Source organism: Ruditapes philippinarum, unplaced genomic scaffold (genome assembly GCF_026571515.1).
Source record: "Ruditapes philippinarum isolate M1 unplaced genomic scaffold, ASM2657151v2 ctg5412_1_1_1_1, whole genome shotgun sequence".
NCBI classification, from domain to species: Eukaryota; Metazoa; Mollusca; class Bivalvia; order Venerida; family Veneridae; genus Ruditapes; species Ruditapes philippinarum.
The window spans coordinates 38,770-58,977 of record NW_026856146.1 but is presented as its reverse complement, the minus strand read 5'-3'; the positions used below and the strand labels follow the sequence as shown (position 1 = coordinate 58,977).

General features: G+C 34.2%; 1 protein-coding gene across 1 annotated transcript in view; it reads left to right on the top strand.

Annotated features, from left to right (window-relative positions):
• Positions 1–670: 670 nt before the first annotated feature.
• LOC132745571 (complement C4-like) overlaps positions 671–20,208 on the top strand; it is a gene marked incomplete at its 5' end in the record, with an annotated part of 34,044 nt that continues 14,506 nt past the window's right edge. Inside the window, 7 exon segments of the mRNA XM_060734517.1 lie at positions 671–806; positions 7,825–8,034; positions 10,108–10,195; positions 10,881–10,961; positions 11,174–11,282; positions 18,065–18,160; positions 19,259–19,369. Coding sequence (XP_060590500.1) covers positions 671–806; positions 7,825–8,034; positions 10,108–10,195; positions 10,881–10,961; positions 11,174–11,282; positions 18,065–18,160; positions 19,259–19,369 — 831 coding nt within the window.

Here is a 20,208-nt window from a genome sequence, read left to right as displayed (position 1 = left end):
AAAAATTTTATAAAAGGCCCAGAAACTTTTTCCCGGATTTTAGGGACAGCCCCAAATGTTAATTTGCTATAAATCAAAGGGCCCTTTTTTTCCCAATGAAAAATTTCCCGAAATGTTTCCCGGTTTTTAATTTTCCTTTGACATTTTCTTTGGCCATAAAAAATTTTAAACACAAATTTCGAAACAAAACACGGTTTTTCCAAATTTTTGGCGCAAAAAATCAAAAAATACATTTGCAAGAAAGTCTTTTGTTATTCTTGAGAATTTTTGGGATCACCAAATGAAGGACTTTCTATCTATAAATATACTCTGCTTTTATGAGCAAAAATGAATAATGTCTTTTTGAACAGCACTTACGTTTAATTGAATGGATGAATTTCTAATTAAACATATTGACGCCTTCGCCAAAAATTCTCCTTCACCATGGTATTTTGCTACAAATTTTAAGCAATCTTATGGGCAGTTTTTTTTCAGATACAAGTCCATGCTATAAATGTTTTACAACTATCTGAATGTACAAGTATCTGTTTTTAAATAATTGTCTTGTCTTCCATTGACAATTTTTGCATTAACTATTGATAAAGACACACCTATTTAAATGTTGCCAGTAGAAGAATAGGGCGCTGACAGTAACATTTAAATTTCTCGTGGCTAACTGGCCAACAATCAGGAAGTGGAAGAATGAGGATCGAACTTCGTTACAACCGACCCGCTAAAGACGATGAAATGTGTCCGTTTGATATATCAAACATTGATGTGGACGATGTGTACAAGCTTCCGAACGATATAAACATTGCCAGGCTTGGGTAAGTGTTCAACAATTGATAGTATTTCTAATAACTTATTGTCTATTCAGCAATATTTCATAGAAAAAGACATATATTTTGTGTTCTGTTTCAAATTATTTATTTTTCGTTTACAACCTCATGTCTATGAACTTTAGATAAAAAATTGAAAACAATGATACAATATACATTGCAATTGAGAAAACAGAATCCTTAAAAGAATGCAAAAAACAAATATAATGACCAGAAAAAATTTTGGCATGCAAATTTTTAATGACTACTTTGGCAGCATTTATTTATGTTCCCTGTATTATACTTCGAACGATCAGGTTGATGCAAAATATTATGAATTAAAAGTAGTTTAAGAAGAAAAGTGTTTAACATTACATGGACACACAGATGGATTGATATTAATCATGTTATGTTCAGTCTTATTTATTATCTACATGTACAAACATTTGAATTTGTATTCAGATGTCTAAGATAGATATTTATAGTGAATTTGATGACTCGGAATTGGAAAATAATCTTTATAACTTATCATTTTAATAGTAATTGTGTCCTTCATCAATTTCTTTGGTAGTTATTTAGAATTTGGCCCGTTGAATTTTAGTTACTTGCCTAAAATTCCATCAATTTTGTGTGTATTCAAGTTCATGCGTTCATTGAATGCATCCCTTTCTTGTTGATCTTGTTTTACATATTTTATATATATATATATTTGTATATTTTCTTGAAAAAGTAGCACTTTTGTTATTCTTTAAAACACAGAATGCCCTGCACATACGTTTGATAATTTAGTAAGCTACCCAGAGATACATTGAAAGCCGCCCCAGCTACTAGAAGCATTCGTTAGGGTTGAGATTGTCTTCGTTAAGCTGTCGTTAATTATAACTCAACTGACCTAAACTTTTCGTCAAAAGTTATGTTAATCATGCAGCCTTCTGTTATGAAACTATAATTCCAGTAGCCTTGGTATTTGGCAGGTAACTTATATAGCTTATATATATATCTGTTAAGTTTTCGTGTTTTCCAGTCAGAGCGGTGTAGGTTCATTCGTTTATCTAATGGAAGTTTAGTTTCACCGACATATTGTTTGTTACACACTTTGCAAGAAATAACGTTTGTCGTTTTACAATTCATTATGTCTTTGAGAGATGTTTGGCCCCTATTTTTGAGGAGAATGTATTCGTAAGGGGCATGAAAACACGAAAATTTAACAGATCCCCAGTTGCTGAACATTTTCACCTTGAGGGACACAGTTTTAAAGACGTGTCCCTCTGTTGTATAGAACATAACACAAAGTGGTCAGATGTTACACGGAAATCACGCGAGACATACTGGATTCGCCGACTGAATACGCTAGCTCCATCAGGAATCAATAAAGGAGACTAATTTTAACACTTATTCTCGCCCATTCTTGACAAACTGTTTTAAACCTAACTTTAATTATCAGGCTGTGCCGGGGAGGACTCTTTTTCCCTGGCCTGAGAGCATCTCTATTACTTTCACCTTATCGTAAATTTCCACTTCATATAATATCACACTGTTTGTAACTTGCATTTTCTTAGTAATAAAAACATAAAACGCCCTTATATGTGAAGTTTTATTTTTTTAATATATATTTTTTCCCTTTTTTATACATACACTTAACGAAACTTATAAGTACCCCAAAAACAAACTTGCATTAAACACGTGTTATTTTAAAAATATGCACATTAGATAATGATTATACGTAATGCCCCAATTTGTCGTCTGCTCAAAATGAATTTATGCAAAATTAACCATGCAAAACCATACTTTGAGAGTGGTCGTTGAAAATCGAAAACGAGCACGTGCACTTCGTGCAACTGACCATAATGACCAATATAAACATGTATCGATAGAGTGTAGACGTGCCTAACATAAAAACACAAAACATGGCTCGTATGTCGTTGCAAGAACGTGCAATCGCTATTGGACTTTTAGAAGCCGGAGCGTCTCATGAGCAGGTATGTGGTTCAATACCCATTGTTCGTTTTTATTGCATTCAGTGCATGCATTCTACGACAAGCCCGTTGCATATCAGTAGTATGAACTTTGTAATCCTTTGTTTTTTTTCTAGGTTGCCCGAAGAATGCGTGTTTACAAAGAAGTCTATTACTAGACAGGCCTCAAAGTACAGACGTACCAGAAGTGTCGCCAATCTTCCGAGGAGACCACGTGGTAGAGTGACAACACGCAGACAAGACCGGTTTATGGTTTTATCGCACCTTCGCCAGCGGAAGCGCACAGCAGTAGAAACAGCAAGGGCGACATTTGGTACTCACGGACGGCCAATCAGCAGCAACACAGTCCGATCGTGCCTCAGATCCGTTGGTATTCGTGCCAGACAGCCGTATCGGGAAATTCACTGCGTGGACACCACCGTCGTGCACGTGTCCGCTGGGCGAGGACTCATCTGAGATTCACACATGCGGACTGGGCACAAGTCTGGTTTACCGATGGGTCCCGTTTCAATGTTCAGGGAAATGATGGGAGAACCGGTGTGTACCGCCGACGTGGTGAGCGTTATGCTGATGCGTGCGTCGTAGAAAGAGATCAGTTCGGCGGCGGCTCCGTAATGATATGGGCTGGAATTTCACTCCACGTGAAAACACCACTTGTTGCAATTCAAGGGAACTTAAATGCAGCTCGTTACCAGAACGAAATTCTTCGCCCCGTTGCCATTCCAATTATTCAACAGAACAGGGGCATGACACTAATGCATGATGGGGCAACGAGCCACACTGCACGCACAACACGAGCACTCTTGCAACAGCAGAATGTCAACGTACGGCCCTGGCCGTCAAAGTCGCCCGATCTCAACCCGATTGAGAACATATGGGATGAACTTGGCCGGCGTGTCTACAGAGGCCCGAATGCACCCACCAACCAAAGAGAACTACACAACCGACTAATGCAAGAATGGGCTAATATCCCAGTGGCTTATTTTAGAAATTTCATTATGTCAATGCGATCACGGTGCTTAGCAGTAATTAACGCAAACGGTGGACATACGCGATATTGACTTCATAAGACTCTGGTGCGAATTTGTGTACTGGTAGTGATCTCGGTTTATGATCTTTTTTGTTAAGTTTGAGTGGTTTATAAATTAATTTTTTATTATGAAATGTTAAAAATATGATTAAACTTTACACAGCATAAGTTTTAAATATTTGCGTTAATCATATCATAATTTATGCTGAAAACTATAACTGGGGTACTTATAAGTTTCGTTAAGTGTAGTTTTAGAGATATATTTAACCGAGTTACGCCATATTGACAGCAGGCTATATTTTCTTTTGTATAGTACAACACAATAACCATTCAATAACGGTCTATTCATAATCGATGTAATTTTATCACCTTTCTAGCGACTGTGTTTCAGTTCAATTTTTGATACTATACAGTACACACGTATTGAGATTGTGTGCTCTATTGTGTGCACATTATACATGTAATACACCCCTGATGAAGGCATAATACGCCGAAACTACATGGTTTTTTATTGATACTTTAGCACTGTATGAACGTTTATTTTCTACAAATTTATTGTTATTTTTTCCACGTTCTTGTATCCTAGGATCCAGTGTTTTTGAAAGGTATTTTGTAGATGCAAATATTTTTCACAAACCTATATATATATATATATATATATATATATATATATATATAAAAAATAAAAAAAAATATACTAACTAATCTCCTGAAGGTCCAAGATGGCTACGCCTTTCAATATTCACCCTGCTCCGGAATTTACTTAGTTTATGTAGACGTAAATGGTTAAATAAATCTGGAAAATCAAGAAAAGAAATGATCCCTACGAAGCAATGGAAACAATATTATTTATAAGATATATCTTATCAAGTCTTACTGTGTACAATTCCAATGCCAGGAGCTCTGTTGTGTCATGAGAATGTCTTAGATTTCATATCTATATAATTATATATTTCATATATTTCAAAAAAATTGACATAGTATATAAAACAACAGACAACTGTTTTTACTTGCCAGTTTGCGTCAATATATCTTTTTTTTCCCTTTCAAGGTATATTCTCATGCTAAATTTTTCCCAACCCTTAAATATTTTAAAGCTGACATAAATAATAGAATTTTAATTTTTACGAAAGCTTTATGTTAGGTGAAATTTACAGTTCATTTACATTGTAATTGGCATATACTTACTGAGGTGCAAATTAAGATAAATTGCATGAATTGTGATATTTAAGCATCAATTATAGTATTATTAAGTTATAAACCTCGAATAATCCAATGTATAAAATAATGAATTTCAATACAAACTTGGCTCAATAACACTATCTTGTGTGCTCAACTAGAAGTTTGTATTGCTTGTTCTTTTGCGCGTATCATATCCCCGCTCCACTCTGTTTTGCATAGTTGATTATTTGTATGATGAATTGTTTTAATATTTGGTTCTTTATTTTGGTGTCAACTGAAAATATTTTAGCACTTTCCTTACACCGATTACGCCCACCCGTTCTTAAGACCCTATATTTTGCCCTTCACATCATTACCCATTCTTCACTTTACTCTGTCAAATATCCATTTTCACTTTCCTCCATTTAAGATCCTTTCCCTTAATACTTCTCTCACGTCTGTACCTCTGTTATCCCTTTTCTTTAACCCTCTTTCGCTTTTCGCTGTCTGTGATCCCTTCACTTGGCCATTATTTTCCACCATTTTGAGAATGCTTTTTTGACACTTTACAATTTCCGTTCATTCTTGAAGGCATTAACTTACACACTGCCATCAGCTTGACGCCTTGTTCTTCCCTCCTTTTCATCTTAAAAATACCTACACCTTTTCATGCTTAAAATATATTGCTCCCTTTCTTCCATCCTCTATATTCCACACCTTAACAACCGCTATAACTTCCCTTCGTCTGTGATTCGTGTGATTAGACACAAACTTATTTCTCTTTGGCTTTGATTCCATCTCTATTCTTCGTATGATTCCTTTACGTTTGACTGATGTGATCATTTACTTACTAGGCAAATTTCAACTTTTTTGAATGCTTATTTTTAAACGATTAAATATGCTGACGGTTATCTTTAGAAAATGCTCCTTGCTCAGAATGTTTATACCCCCTGGGGCTATTTTGGAAACACTTTGTCCCATTCCGTCCAATCTTAAGAAACGTTTGAAACTTGAATCACAATTCAACTGTATGTGTCAAGTTATATTACTCGGTAGTTTGTTTAGCATTATTATGCCTCTTTCTAATTTAGAAAATATACGAAAATGTACCAAAGTGGCTGTAGCATTATTGTTAAGAAAAGAAATGTATTCTATCCTTTTTATACATCGACATAATTAACCCTTAAGTTGATTAAACTAAATTTGACCTTAAGTCATAAAGGTTATTGAATATTTCTATTTGTTTGCTGTATATGACTGGCTAGATTTATTATAATGAATACATTTTATTCATATTTAGATGCAACATCCTTATGGACAAGTCTTTTTTGAAGATCAAACTTACTTTAACCGTCACTTTAAAATGATTTTGACCTATTTTTCTTGCTATAATTTTCGATAAAACTTTGTTACTAGTATAATTATGAAAATTATCAACACTTAAACTAAACATCAATGCAGAATTTCAACGAATCAGTGTGTGCGTGCGTGCATGTATGTGTGCGTGCGTGTGTATGTCAAGTTTCATTAAGACTGACAGTTTAAGTTTGCTATGAATATGCGTCTTTTCTTGCATTGAAAGTATAAAAAATACTAAACCAAAGTGGCTTTAGCTTATTAAATGAATTTCATCATACTTGGCCACAACAGTTCTTTAGGATAGACTTTCAAGTTGATAATACATTCTTAAGTCATAATTGACATTGACTTTCAAGGTCAATTGATTGAATTTGTTTACTGTAACTGGCTATAATTTTATTATCATATGTCCCGTCCAGTCTTGCTAATTATCTCAGTAGAGATATCATTTTGAACTAACACAATCAATGCAATATCACAACACAACTGTACGTTTTAAATAAGGTAAATATACATAATTGTGGCCGTTAATATTATAGTTTGCTTTAAAACATTTTTTGTTTATAATAACTTAGTTTTCTCCCTTTTTCAACAAAGTAATTTTTAGTAGATTGTTGTACCCTTTTGGCAAGGCATTTTTTTGTAACAATTATTTGTACACATACGAACTATAATAAATAGGAGACCTGGTCCAAATCTGTTTTCATGCAACATTTTTTTTCTTCAAATATTTAAGACGACAGAGGAGGTATGAAGTTGCAGCTCTAGTTAAAGTTACATTAAATAAATTTCATAAAAAAAGAAATAGCGACATTTCATTAATAAATTGGGTTTCATATCGACTCCGGATCTTATTTTGGTGTCCAGACAACCAAAATGTGTTTAATGAGCATACAAATGTGCAACCTCATTGTGGCGAATTCGTAAGTACAATTTCTGTTTGCATGAGAAACTCCGCCTTCAGATCATCCGTACATCAATATTAAATCAACAAACATGACTATAAGTAGCGGTCCTAATTTAACGGTATATTACCGCATTGTAACGGATATTTTCATACAAATTTAATCTTTTTTATGAGATGACTATTTTTACTGACCCACAGGTCTAGTGCACCGTGAAGCTTAAACGGTAAAAGTGTGTTTGCACAAGAAAATCTTATATTTGCTGTGTCCGGATAGCAACTATAACACCGTGACGTAGCGTTTACACGAGCTGACTATAGTCTTCATTTGCATATTAAAATTCGTATACGAACTTTAGTGTTACCGTGGGGTTTTCCATTTAAAATCCTAATTTATGAACAATAGTTGATGAGATTTACAACGATACTGTTAAAAAGGTTAATTAAACTGTAGAATGCTTGGTTTTGAGGCCGATGGCAAAAATATTTTAACATATTTATTTAATGTAGCTTTAATGGTTCTGTGTGTATTTTAGGTTATCCTAGCTTATTTATCTCACAGAGATCATCCTATTTGAACATTTCATTTTAATATAGGAATTGTGACGTATGCGGAAGATGTGCTGACCCTACAATTATTGATTATGATTTGCTGACAACAGAGGCTCCTGTTACAGTTATTGATTATGATTTGCTGACAACAGATGCCCCTGTTGATGTTAATATATCGTCAAGTTTTGGAAGAAAAAAACGGCAAGCTCAAAACGATCCTGTTAAAAATATGAAGTGCATACGATTTAGTGTAAGGTAAAAAACTATTTACCTGTATTTCATTATTTGGATAATTATTATAATAGATATTGTATTAAAAGCTGATTCAAAGGGCGTGAACGGTAACTTTAATTTATCACTGATGTTATAAAATAAAATCGACTCTGCATCATTTTAATTTTGCGTTTCTGTAGCCTACGTTCTAGTATAACCCGGATACCAACTAGCTGTATTTGGGCTTTATTTTAGCTCTCCAGAACCGAAGGTTCAGGGTGAGCTATTAGTATCAATGGGGAATGCTCCGTCGTCAAGCATTAACAATCGTCTTCTTCTTTGAAACTGCTGTGTAGATTTACCACGAATTTGGTCTGTAGCATCCTTGTGACAGTCACATTTAAATTTGCTCATGTCATTTCAATTGGCTCCTTTTAGGGTTCAACAGCGCTAAAAATAGAAAAACCTTTAATCATCTTTCACTACAGAACTAATAATTGGATGATCACCAAACTTTGTCTGTAGCATTCTTAGGTAGACTTTTATCAAGTTTGCTCATGCTAATTTGATTTACCCCTTTTAGGGGGTCTCTAGGGCTAAAAATAGAAAAGAAACTTTAGACACTTCTTCTACAGAACTAATCTGCAGCATTCTTAGGTAATCTTTTATTAAGTTTGCTCATATTAATTTGAGAAGCCCCTTTTAGGGACCACCAAAGCTAAAAATAGAAATACCTTTAAACGTCTGCTTCTTCAAAACTAATTGATGGATGATCACCAAACTTTGTTGTAGCATTATTGTGTAGTGTTTTATCAAGTTTGCTCATATTAGTTTGATTGACCCCTTATAGGGGCCTCTTGAGCTAAAAATAGAAATGAACGGGAGCCACAGAGACATTATGTCCAATCTGTTTTACCAATGTATATGTATGATACACTTCTTAACATGAATTAATCACTTTGCTTTAGTTTATGTAAGCTATGGTATCTTATAACGTGTTTTGATGGTGTTTCATTATAAATTGAACACTTTTTGTTATATCATCTTTTTTGTGCCCAGACTTTAGGAAGGAGAATTTAGAATTACCATTGTCCGTCCGTCCGTTCTTCCGTCCGTTCTCATTTTGTGTCGCATATATTTGACATACAATCATTAAAACTATGTTGTTCAGCATGTGAAGTTGTGCACCTAGGGTTTCGCTGGTAAATTTATTCAGTTTTGTCCTTGACTTAATAAAAAATTCATTTTTCAAATAGTGTCGCACATAGCTCAAAAAGTATTGGACCTAAACTTTACATACATGTTAATCAGCATGCAAATTTTTGCACCTGGTTTTGCATAGGATTGTTTTCTGTTTGCCTGAGTTATTGCCCTTGACTAAGTTAAGATTTGCAATTTTCAATTTTTGTCGTGTGTAGTTCAAAAGAATTGAACCTCGAGTCATATAACTTAATAGGAATGTTGGTCAGCATGTGTAAACATGTGTTGTAATGCTTGGGGCTTCGCTTATGGATTTATCAGCAATTGTCATTGAATTAGTAATAAAATGCATTTTTCAACTTGGGTCGTGTGCAGCTCTAAAGATATTTGACCTAAAGTCATATAATTCAAAGAAATGTTAGTAAGCATGTGTTTTTATACACCTTTGGGTTTGCTTCTGGATTTATTCAGTATTTTTAAAGTGTTTGCCTTTGGCTTAGTAAACAACTCTTAGTTTACAACTTGTTTTTTTGTGTAGCCCAAGAAATATTGGATATATAGTCATAATATTGACAAAACAGTGAAGTTTGAGGGGGCACCCGCGGACATATTTTTAGTTACAATATGTTTTAAAGAAATTAATTTCCAATTTTATTTTGGTATTGCTATATTCTGGTTATGCTATTATTTTTTTATGAAAGTGCAAATTAATTGACATACTTTGTTTTCAAAATTCTGTTTTAACATCATCGATTTTCACGTGAGCGACCTAGTGTTCTAAAAGGGTTTTCTGATTATAAGCTGATGTTTTAAACTGGTGACAAATGTGTAAGTTTACAAAATTAGGCTATATATTATCCAATATCATGTATATTATATATGCCGGTGGCTTTAACAATTAATTTGATTTTAAAGCGCACTTCCAGACAACGAGCATGGTATGTCTATGATATATTTCCACTTGGAAACTGATGTTACAGTTCTTAAAGAAGATATGGAAAAAGTAAACAGTTTAAGTTGTTTTGCTTATTTAAGTTGTGTATATTGTTATTATTATACAATAGTTATAATGTTTTTATAATTGTTCTACTTTTGTTTGTCAGCGCGAGATCAGAGGGATCGTAAGGTATCTGTCCGTCGTCGACGTTTATTCAAATTGTAAGATCAAATTTTATGAAATGGTAAAAAATGTTTTTATCAGCCGAATATGTTAATTAATTTAATATATGAAAACAAGACTGCTCCAGTGCAAATCTAATTCACAGAAGCTAATAATATAATTAAAAAAATGCAATCTTTACCAACCAAATAATGCCACGGCATAAACAACAGTCAAAAACCTTATTTTTGTTTATCCTTTATGCTCTGTTTGTATTCATAGTTTACACAATTGGTATAGTAGTTACAAAAAACTGGTTTCGTGACATTACCACGTTTCCTTTTTCTAATAAAAAAATGATAAGTTTAAAGCTTGGTTTATTTTTGTTTTTCAAATAAACATTAACTCTACGTAACAGCATTATATGTCACGTGCTTACATTTTCATGTGCTTTACCGTATGTATACATAATGTTGGGTTAGTATCTCAAATGATGCTATAACAATGTTTGCCTTTTTTTTGTTTTTGTTTCATATAGGTATTCATTAACGCATGAGGATTAACACTTGTTATGTAACTATTGTTTCAGATTATAAAAGAAAACAAAAATGTAGATGACTTTGAGATGCCAACCAACGGAAACGGATTGGTTGTATTTTATCTTGATACGGTAAATATTGACATATCTATAACAGTTGGAAAAAATATTTCAAATGACGTTTTGTGCCATCATTCTATACTTTATTAACCATTAACATGTAAGTGATCAGCCATTTCAAAACATTTTCAGTCAGGTCAGCCTTTCATTTACATTTTCTTTAAAAAATAACTTTTGTGTATGCACATATATGTGATGAGTTAAAATCTATACTTGTTAAACAGCTGACGTCACATAGAAATGACTTTGTGTTTCGACTGAAGGATAACTTCAAAGGCGACAAACTGTCACGACAGCCTGCATCGGTCGATGTATTTGACTACTATGATCCAGGTATTATTCATAAGGTCCCCTTATCTTTGTTTAGATGGCCAGATGAAATTAAACCCTTTAGCGCTTAAAAATATCTCTTGAGTGGACTTTTTCGCAAAAAGATTTGATTTGATGATTTGATTGTCTTTAGACCGGGAAGTCAAGGAGAGCCTACGAAAGTGCAAGCACTTATTTCCAGCAGGACCCTCACCTCAGCAGACACTAGTTTCAGCTTTGAGATACAAGGAAATCCGGGAACCAGTCTGTAACTCTTATTGATAGATCCCTTAGTTCTTTTGCATGTCCAGTTTAAAGCACTTATACATGCAAGGATTACCTAGGTTTCGTACCAGTATACCTCTAGGTAGGTGAGAACACTTATAGTGTTTCGGAAAAATCCTTAGAGTGTTACCCAGGATCGAATCCGGAACCTCAGGAGTGACAGTCAGTGGTCTAAACAACTGAGCTATCGCGCCACCTATATATATATAAAAAGTCCTCAAATGACAACAATTTAGATTTACTAATTTTAAATCACTTGAAGCCCACCACCACCCTAAAAAACATCCTTTAGGTTTTATGGCGCCTTATGCTTTATGTCGTAACCACTCGTGAAGATTTAATAGGTTACAATAAATATTTCTTTTATTATGTAGTACAATGTGTGCGAATTTCAAATCTATTCCCTTCACTTGCTCTAGAGAAACAAACTTACAAGTAAAGATTTGAATTGAGTGTGAAGCCTACGCCGAGGTTAATACAATAGCTTTCCATTTCCTTCGAAGAATCGAGCTAGAAACTGTAAATACATAACATGTGAACGCTTGTCATTAATTACACCGAATTTGCCAGCAATGTTTTGGTAACACAGAATAATAATATGATTGATTACTTTGTTTGATTTGATGTAACGTCGACATTGACACATTACTGGTCATACCGCGATGAACACTATAATAAGTGGGCCTAAGGGAACAAGCAAACTTTAAGAATACTAGTGTACTTATTTTACGTAAAAAACTTAGATGTCGGACTGAAAACTTCTATTCAAATATGTCAGGTTATTCTTTATTGTTGACATGTTACTCATACCTATGTATAGAACCTTCACCTTCCAGTCTAGTCAAGGTTACCGCATATATGTTGATGTCCTGCTGATTTTTAAAAAATAATTTTCTCAAACATTAACACAATTCAAGTAGCATTTCCAATTTTGACAACTATTTTTATGCTCCCCGAGGTGAGAGCATATAGTCGTGGCTTTGTCTGTCCGTTCCCCCTTATGTCCGAGAAATAACTCAGCATCTGCAAAATATATAAACAAGAAACTTTGTAGGTAGATACAGATACATCACACTAAGTGTTAAGCGCACTGCATAAGAACCTTAAGCATGCCTTGCTTAATTCTGGAATTATTGCCTCTTTTAACATTGTTCGGGACAAATCTATGACAATAGAATAGGTATCAACTAGAAGCCTAAGAGGTAGATAGATCTCATTGAGTAGACATGCAGTTCAAAAGAACCGTTACTCTGCCTTACCTAATTATTGAGTTATTGCTATTCTTTTTTCATTTTTACACCGTGAACTTTGTCCTTGAATAACTCATAAACTACAAGAGGTATCAACAGAAAACTTAAATTAAGTAGAAGTGCAATGCACAGGAACTGTAAATTTGCCTTGCTTATTGTTGAAGTTATAACCTTTCGTTCATATATACACTTTGAACTTTGTCCTGGACAAACCGCAAAAGGTATCAACGAAAACTTTGTAGGCAGATAAAACTCATCAAGTAGAAGCGCAGTGCACAAGAACTGTAAATCTTCCCTGTGTAATTTTGTAGTTGTCCTGTGTTCCTTTTCTTTCACTTTGACTTTGTCCGAACCGAAATATAATTGCATTTAAAATATAATTCGACAAAGCTTTTATCAAGCAAAAATATATAAAATAAATAGACGGAATGGATAAACGGAAATAAGAATTTAAGATTGTTTCCTTGTCCGTGTCTATATACATCTCTTTACATTCAAATTATGTGATTTTGGGGTTAGTAAAAATTTAAGTTTCATTGAAACTTGTATTAACGACATTTCTTTTTCACCTCTTATTCAAAAAGAGAGAAGTGCCATACATTTTGTTTTCAAAATAATGTGTATGTTTTTGCTTTATTTCATACATTTGCAGTGTAATGTTTGTCTAATATACCGAATCAGACCTGTCTTAAGCTTAGAGGTTTTCCATAACCTTTAGATAATATAAACTGTTTGGATTTTGTTGATTGACATTCCCATATTAAATATTCAATTGATTATATCTCCAGATCAAAAATCATACAGGTTGCTTGTTGATAATTTGCATTTTATAAATGTTTTTCTGTAATAACATCGTCTTTATTCACATAGAGAAAATGCATTGAAATGTTTTTAAAGCTTTTTGTCATATTTGAGATTAACTAGTGATATTTTGAATAATCTTGTGCATCACGAATTTATATTTGATTTGCTGTTTCAAATTTAAAAAAGTGTTTGTCTATACAATTTACCTTTTTCATGCCATATATTCCGGTAAATTGTATTTTGTTGTAATTGTATCCTAGCATTGTTCCGTATGATAAGTTTTCCAACTTTATTTCTATTTATATTAGAGGATTATATAACAGAAAACCAGGAAATTAAAATATCTCTTAGAAGTGTGTATGATTTACAGAGATTTGAAACATCATGAAAACTAAGAGTACGTTCAAAAAAGAAATATTCACCTAATGGTCTTAATATATTCTCAAAAAGACTTCCCAGTGTCCATTGCTTTCATTTGAAATCAATCTTCTTTACCCAGCAAGCTTTAATTATCCCCCACCGATGGAATCGGTAGGGTTATATTGTTTTGTCGTTGTCCGTCCGTCCGAATTTCGTTTCCGCGCATACCGTTGCCTTGTTTCGGTCAGACCCTTTAACTGTTGATTAGTTATACAGTGTGCATATAGAGCAATGAATGTCTCCGCGCTACTTCTCTGCAACTACTGGCTGGAATTCAACAAAACTTTATGGGAACCATCAATACAAAGAGGAGATGTGCATATCGTTGCCTTGTTCCGGTCAGGCCCTTAAACTTATGAGCCCTTGATAAGTTATGCAGTTTGCAAATAGAGCAATATTCGTTTCCGCGCCATTTTTCTGCAACTACTGGCTGGAATTCAAATTAACTTTATGGGAACTATCAATGAGGAGATACGCATGTTGTCGTCCTGTTCCGGTCAGACTCTTTAACGCAGAGTTATGGCCCGTGATTACTTATGCAGTCTGCATATAGAACAATACTCGTTTCCGCGTTACGTGTCTGCATCTACTGGCTGAAATTCAACTTAACTTTATAGGAACCTTCAATACCAAAAGGAGATGCGCATATCAACGCCTTGTCTCGGTTAGACTCTTTCATTTAGAGTTATGACCCTTGTTGTATGCATATTGAGCAATTTTTGTTTCCGCGCTACTTCTCTGCAACTACTGGCTGGAATTCAACGAAACGTTTTTGGAACCATAAATACCAAGAGGAGATGCGCATATCGTTGCTTTGTTCCGGTCAGACTCTTCAACAAAGAGTTATGACCCTTAATTAGTTATGCAGTATGTATATAGAGCAAAGAAATCGTTTCCACGCTATTTTTCTGCAACTATTGGATGGAATTCAATGAATTTTAACCGTCAATACAAAGAGGAGATGCACATATCATTGCCTTGTTCTGGTCGAACCACAGAATATAGAATTAAATACTTATACAGTATGCATATAGAGCAACATTTGATTCCGTGCTATTCCTCTGCAAATACTGGCTGAAATTCTAATCAACGAAACTTTATGGGAAAAATCAATACAAAGAGGAGATGTGCATGTTGTTGCCATGTTCCGGTCAGACCCTTTAAATTAGTGTTATGGCCCTTGATTAGTTATACAGTATGCATATAGAGCAATCATTGTTCCCGCGCTATTTTTCTGCAACTTCTGGCTGGAATTAAATTAAACTTTATTGAAACTATCAATACTAAGCGGGATGCGCATATCGTTGCCTTGTTCCGGTCGGAACACAAAATACAGAGTTATGGTCCTTGATAAGTTTTGCAGTATGTATATAGAGCAATAATCGTTTCCGTGCTATTTCTCTGCAAAAACTGGCTTGAATTCAACAAAACTTTATGGAACCATCAATAATAGGAGGAGAAGCGCATAATATCACGGCCCTGTTTCGGTCGACCTTTTAACTAAGAGTAATACCCCTTGATAAGTTATGCAGTATGCATATAGAGCAATCACCTTCTCGCTTTTTCTCTGCAAGTAAATTAACATAAATAAAGCCTTATGTCTCCAGTTGTTGTGGTAGCAATAAATAGTTCTCGACGGGGGAAATAAATTCAACGAATTCGCTTGTTGAAGTTTGTGTTTGAAATAATTTGTTGTCCAATAACATTACAGTTTTTCAAATGAATGATTACTATGGTAAATCGGCAAACTTTTGATCAGTCTAGTAAATCGACAGTTTATACGAATAATTTAATACACTACGGTTACAGACACGCCTTACTATTTTATGATCACATCCGTGTTATTTGTGCCGTGTGGCGGCTGTAAAAAGTCTCCCCGTACATTTAATCAATGATGTTATATTTTCGATCCTTGAAGATCGTTCAGCACGACATTATTGTTGTGCTTGTGGTTTTTTTAGTTTCAACTTTTCGGCATTTTCTAGTTGGGTGGTTCCAATATTCCTACTTGAATAATGTTGAATCACCCTTAGGATATGTTGCCTGCTTTTTAAATTTGTCTTTTGACGTCTTATCTGTGATACGCAGGCTTCATAACCTCTGATCCCCTTTCAAAATTCCATTTTATTTGGTTCCGCCCATAGTTTTCTCGTTTAGGGCACACGCTTTTTATTACTTGGGGACCATACGCCGCTTTTCATGGAATGGCACGGAAGTGTCACATTAAAGGTTCCATGATAACCGCCGTATGAACACATCTGCGGATGTTTCTAAATTCAAATTTTACTATTTCATGTTTAAATGTTGAATTCTGCTTAAGCCGGTGCTAGGGGGCGTGGACGGTAACTTGCACTCTCCAGTACCGTCCATGAACAGGCTCAATCAAACCGAGCCTGCAACATTTTCAATTTTGCCGTGTTGGGCTTTCTTTAGGGATTCTGTATTTATCTATTTTATGATCACATCCGTGTTATTTGTGCCGTGTTGCGGCTGTAAAAAGTCTCCCCGTACATTTAATCAATGATGTTATATTTTCGATCCTTGAAGATCGTTCAGCACGTCATTATTGTTGTGCTTGTGGTATTTTTAGTTTCAACTTTTCGGCATTTTCTAGTTGGGTGGTTCCAATATTCCTACTTGAATAATGTTGAATCACCCTTAGGATATGTTGCCTGCTTTTTAAATTTGTCTTTTGACGTCTTATCTATGATACGCAGGCTTCATAACCTCTGATCCCCTTTCAAAATTCCATTTTATTTGGTTCCGCCCATTGTTTTCTCGTTTAGGGCACACGCTTTTTATAACTTGGGGACCATACGCCGCTTTTCATGGAATGGCACGGAAGTGTCACATTGAAGGTTCCATGATAACCGCCGTATGAACACATCTACGGATGTTTCTAAATTCAAATTCTACTATTTCATGTTTAAATGTTGAATTCTGCTTAAGCCGGTGCTAGGGGGCGTGGACGGTAACTTGCACTCTCCAGTACCGTCCATGAACAGGCTCAATCAAACCGAGCCTGCAACATTTTCAATTTTGCCGTGTTGGGCTTTCTTTAGGGATTCTGTATTTATCTATTTTACTTTATATGTATATAGTAAAACCCTTTAAAACTATTTTTATCTGAATTAATAAAAACTACAGATTAGATATTATTTGGCATGAAGCATTGTACAGTATACCAATATTGTTCAATTTAAATCCAAGGGTCAAAATTGCCCCACCCGGAAGTACATTGAATGTCATTGTGTACATATAGAAAACTTTAAAAACGTCTTGCTTAGAGGGAAATAACTTATATTGGTATGTCTTTTATACATGTTATGCAATTTTCATATAAAAAGATTCAATAGCTGAAAGAAAGTCCAAAGGTCATAACCTCTAGCAAATGAAATGTTTGCTATTCCGATAAATCTATTAAATGACTAGCGGTCATGAATTCTAGCAAGAGAGATGTTAACTTTGCAGATATATTTAATTGGACAATTTAAGCACATTAAGGACATTATGATTCATATCATGTATAAAATGATGATATTAAATTGTACATTGAAAAGATAGTGTTAAAGAAAAAGTAACTTTACTTGCATTTCAAAGTTTAATACAGCTATGTAATGCAGTAAATACCCATTTTTTTATCCAGTAAAAATCATTTAATTTTTAAATAAATTCTTGCACTATGGCCTTTTTTAGACGCATCTGCAGATCGCCATTCATTTGACATGCTGAAATGTTACATTGATCCCCGAATTCAATAGGCACTACTGCATTATGGCAAAATATGACCTTAGTGGCAATTTTGGATTTCTGAAACAATTCTCTAGTGTCTCGAACGTGATGGTCTGAGATACCGACATTTTCGGTGGCTGAAGACGCCGAGAATTCTCAAAATAAACATGTAAATATTTTATTTCAATTAACACTTTGACGTCATGAGTGTATTGTAAATGTGTAAACTGTTTCATGTTTGGAAGCATTGAGTTTAAAAGTGATAGCTTCAGAATGTTTATATTGTGTTTACAATTTAAAACAAATGCCTTTCAGATAAATACTGCCGTAAGATGTATGGAACCGGTCCTAACAAAGGTGCTGCCGTGGACTACAAGTGTAACTCAAACAAACTATGTAAATGTCTCACAAGTAAGTATATCTATCTATCTGTCTGCCTGTTTGTCTGTATGTCCCATCACATCTCTTAATCTCTCTTCCGCACTTTCTTCTAAATGTATCCGTCTATCATCATATCTATCCATCCCCCAATCTATATACACTACCTTATACCTAACCGTATCTACCTAAATTGTTTTTTCTTCTATTGTCAACTTGTTACAAATAACTTTTACTATCATTTTAATTTACACAAAATGTATGAGCATCACTGTTGCTAGTTTGAATCGATTTAAACGCTTTACTTCGAGTTCTTCACAAATTCTTTAAAATACATATTTTTTGCTGAACTCGATCATAATTTATTCAATGGGTCTGAACGCATACCAGCGATTTATTTTGAATTTTTATTGTAAGCCTCTTCTTCGGCGGACATGCTATGGCGTCATTGAAAAAACATTTACTCCGTGATAACTTTCTTACAAAATAAATGTGACCGAGCCTGTCTCATCCGTTCTCTCTTTATCGGAAAATACTAGAGAAAATATATTAGAGACAATATAAAGACTGAAAAATATAAAGTTTAACTGAAACAATTGGAATGACTGCTTTAGATCTGAGATAGACCGATGAAAATATATGTTGCTGTTAGCCGGTCTCCAATATTTGCAAGTAAAACATCCAAAAGAAACCGCAAATGTGCGGCTTTATGGACAACACCATGTTTATTCTCGAAATTGTGACAATTACCTACTCAGAATTGGTTTTCACAGGGTTAAAATTAGAAACCACATCGTTAGCTCTCCGATGATTGGCTGCGTGATAGGTCAAGAAACATGATTTCGTACTTGGTCAGTTTTAGATCTAAAAGCGGGGCGCTATTTAGAGCTAATTTTAATTAAATTCATAATATCATATTAAATCAATTTTTTTCTCTTTTAGTTTTTGTAGCAAATGCAGCAACTTCACTCAAATTTAAACCTCCAATACCAGCCACCCACCTCCTTATCCTTTTAAATCAATGTACCAACTTTATTTCGATAGAAAACGCAATTTATAAATATTTTTCTTTTGTTATTTCCTTACTTCACTCTGATTGAAAATATTGAAATTATGTATTTGATTTCATAGGTTCCTGCTCAGTCTCAGTTGATGCCGAAATTTTGAAGATGTTAAAAAGAAGACAGAAACCAGCTGTCAAATTGATTCAATACACATGTAACCCTGATAAAGCAAACTTTGGTTTGTATTTAGATACTGTTAAGTTCAAATAATATTTAAATGTCCGATTTGGTAAGGTTTCTGCAGCCTATAAAGCAGATCAGGGAGGGGTCAGGAAACTTACCGAAATGCGAAAGTTTGTCGCTTGTCGCACTGTTTGTATGACACAATGCTGCTTAATGTCGCACTCGCACTTGACGCTAAACGTCGGAAAATCGGTGTTAAAACACTTCTAGATATTGTATATTATTCTGCAATTCATTGTTGCAAGAGGTATGCCAAGAGTTGCACGATATTTTTCTGTCATTTAGATGAAGATTAATCATCTCTGAGGACGACTGAAAATATTTTTGTCCTTCATAAAAGTAACCTAACTACTGTGGGATCGATCTGCTAACTTAAACTTAATATAAGACAAAGAAAGTGCATTCAAATTAAATCAAATCTTAAATAAATCATTTTGGATTAGGCTTTCTGAAAGAACATACTTATTGTAAGCTTTGTGGTTGTCGGTTGGTGCAATTTCTACTTTTTTTCAAGCTCTAATTGGGTAACCCGATTTATTTAAAAACATTTCACATTTGTTCATATAATATTAGATCAGAATATGATTGACTGATATTCAAATTTTCTGTAATGAGTATAAAGTTACATATTACCTACTAGCACTAGTGTTTTGTTAATATATAAATTGCAGTATTTACATACTACAATGTATGCGGAAAACAGTAGAACTTGGTATATTTTTGATAAAATGATTACATTACGGAGCCTTTAAAGTGACATTTTCAATATTTTTCTTTCAGGACTTAATTCGTTTTTATGAAATATTGATGCGTAATTACGAAATATTAATTCAT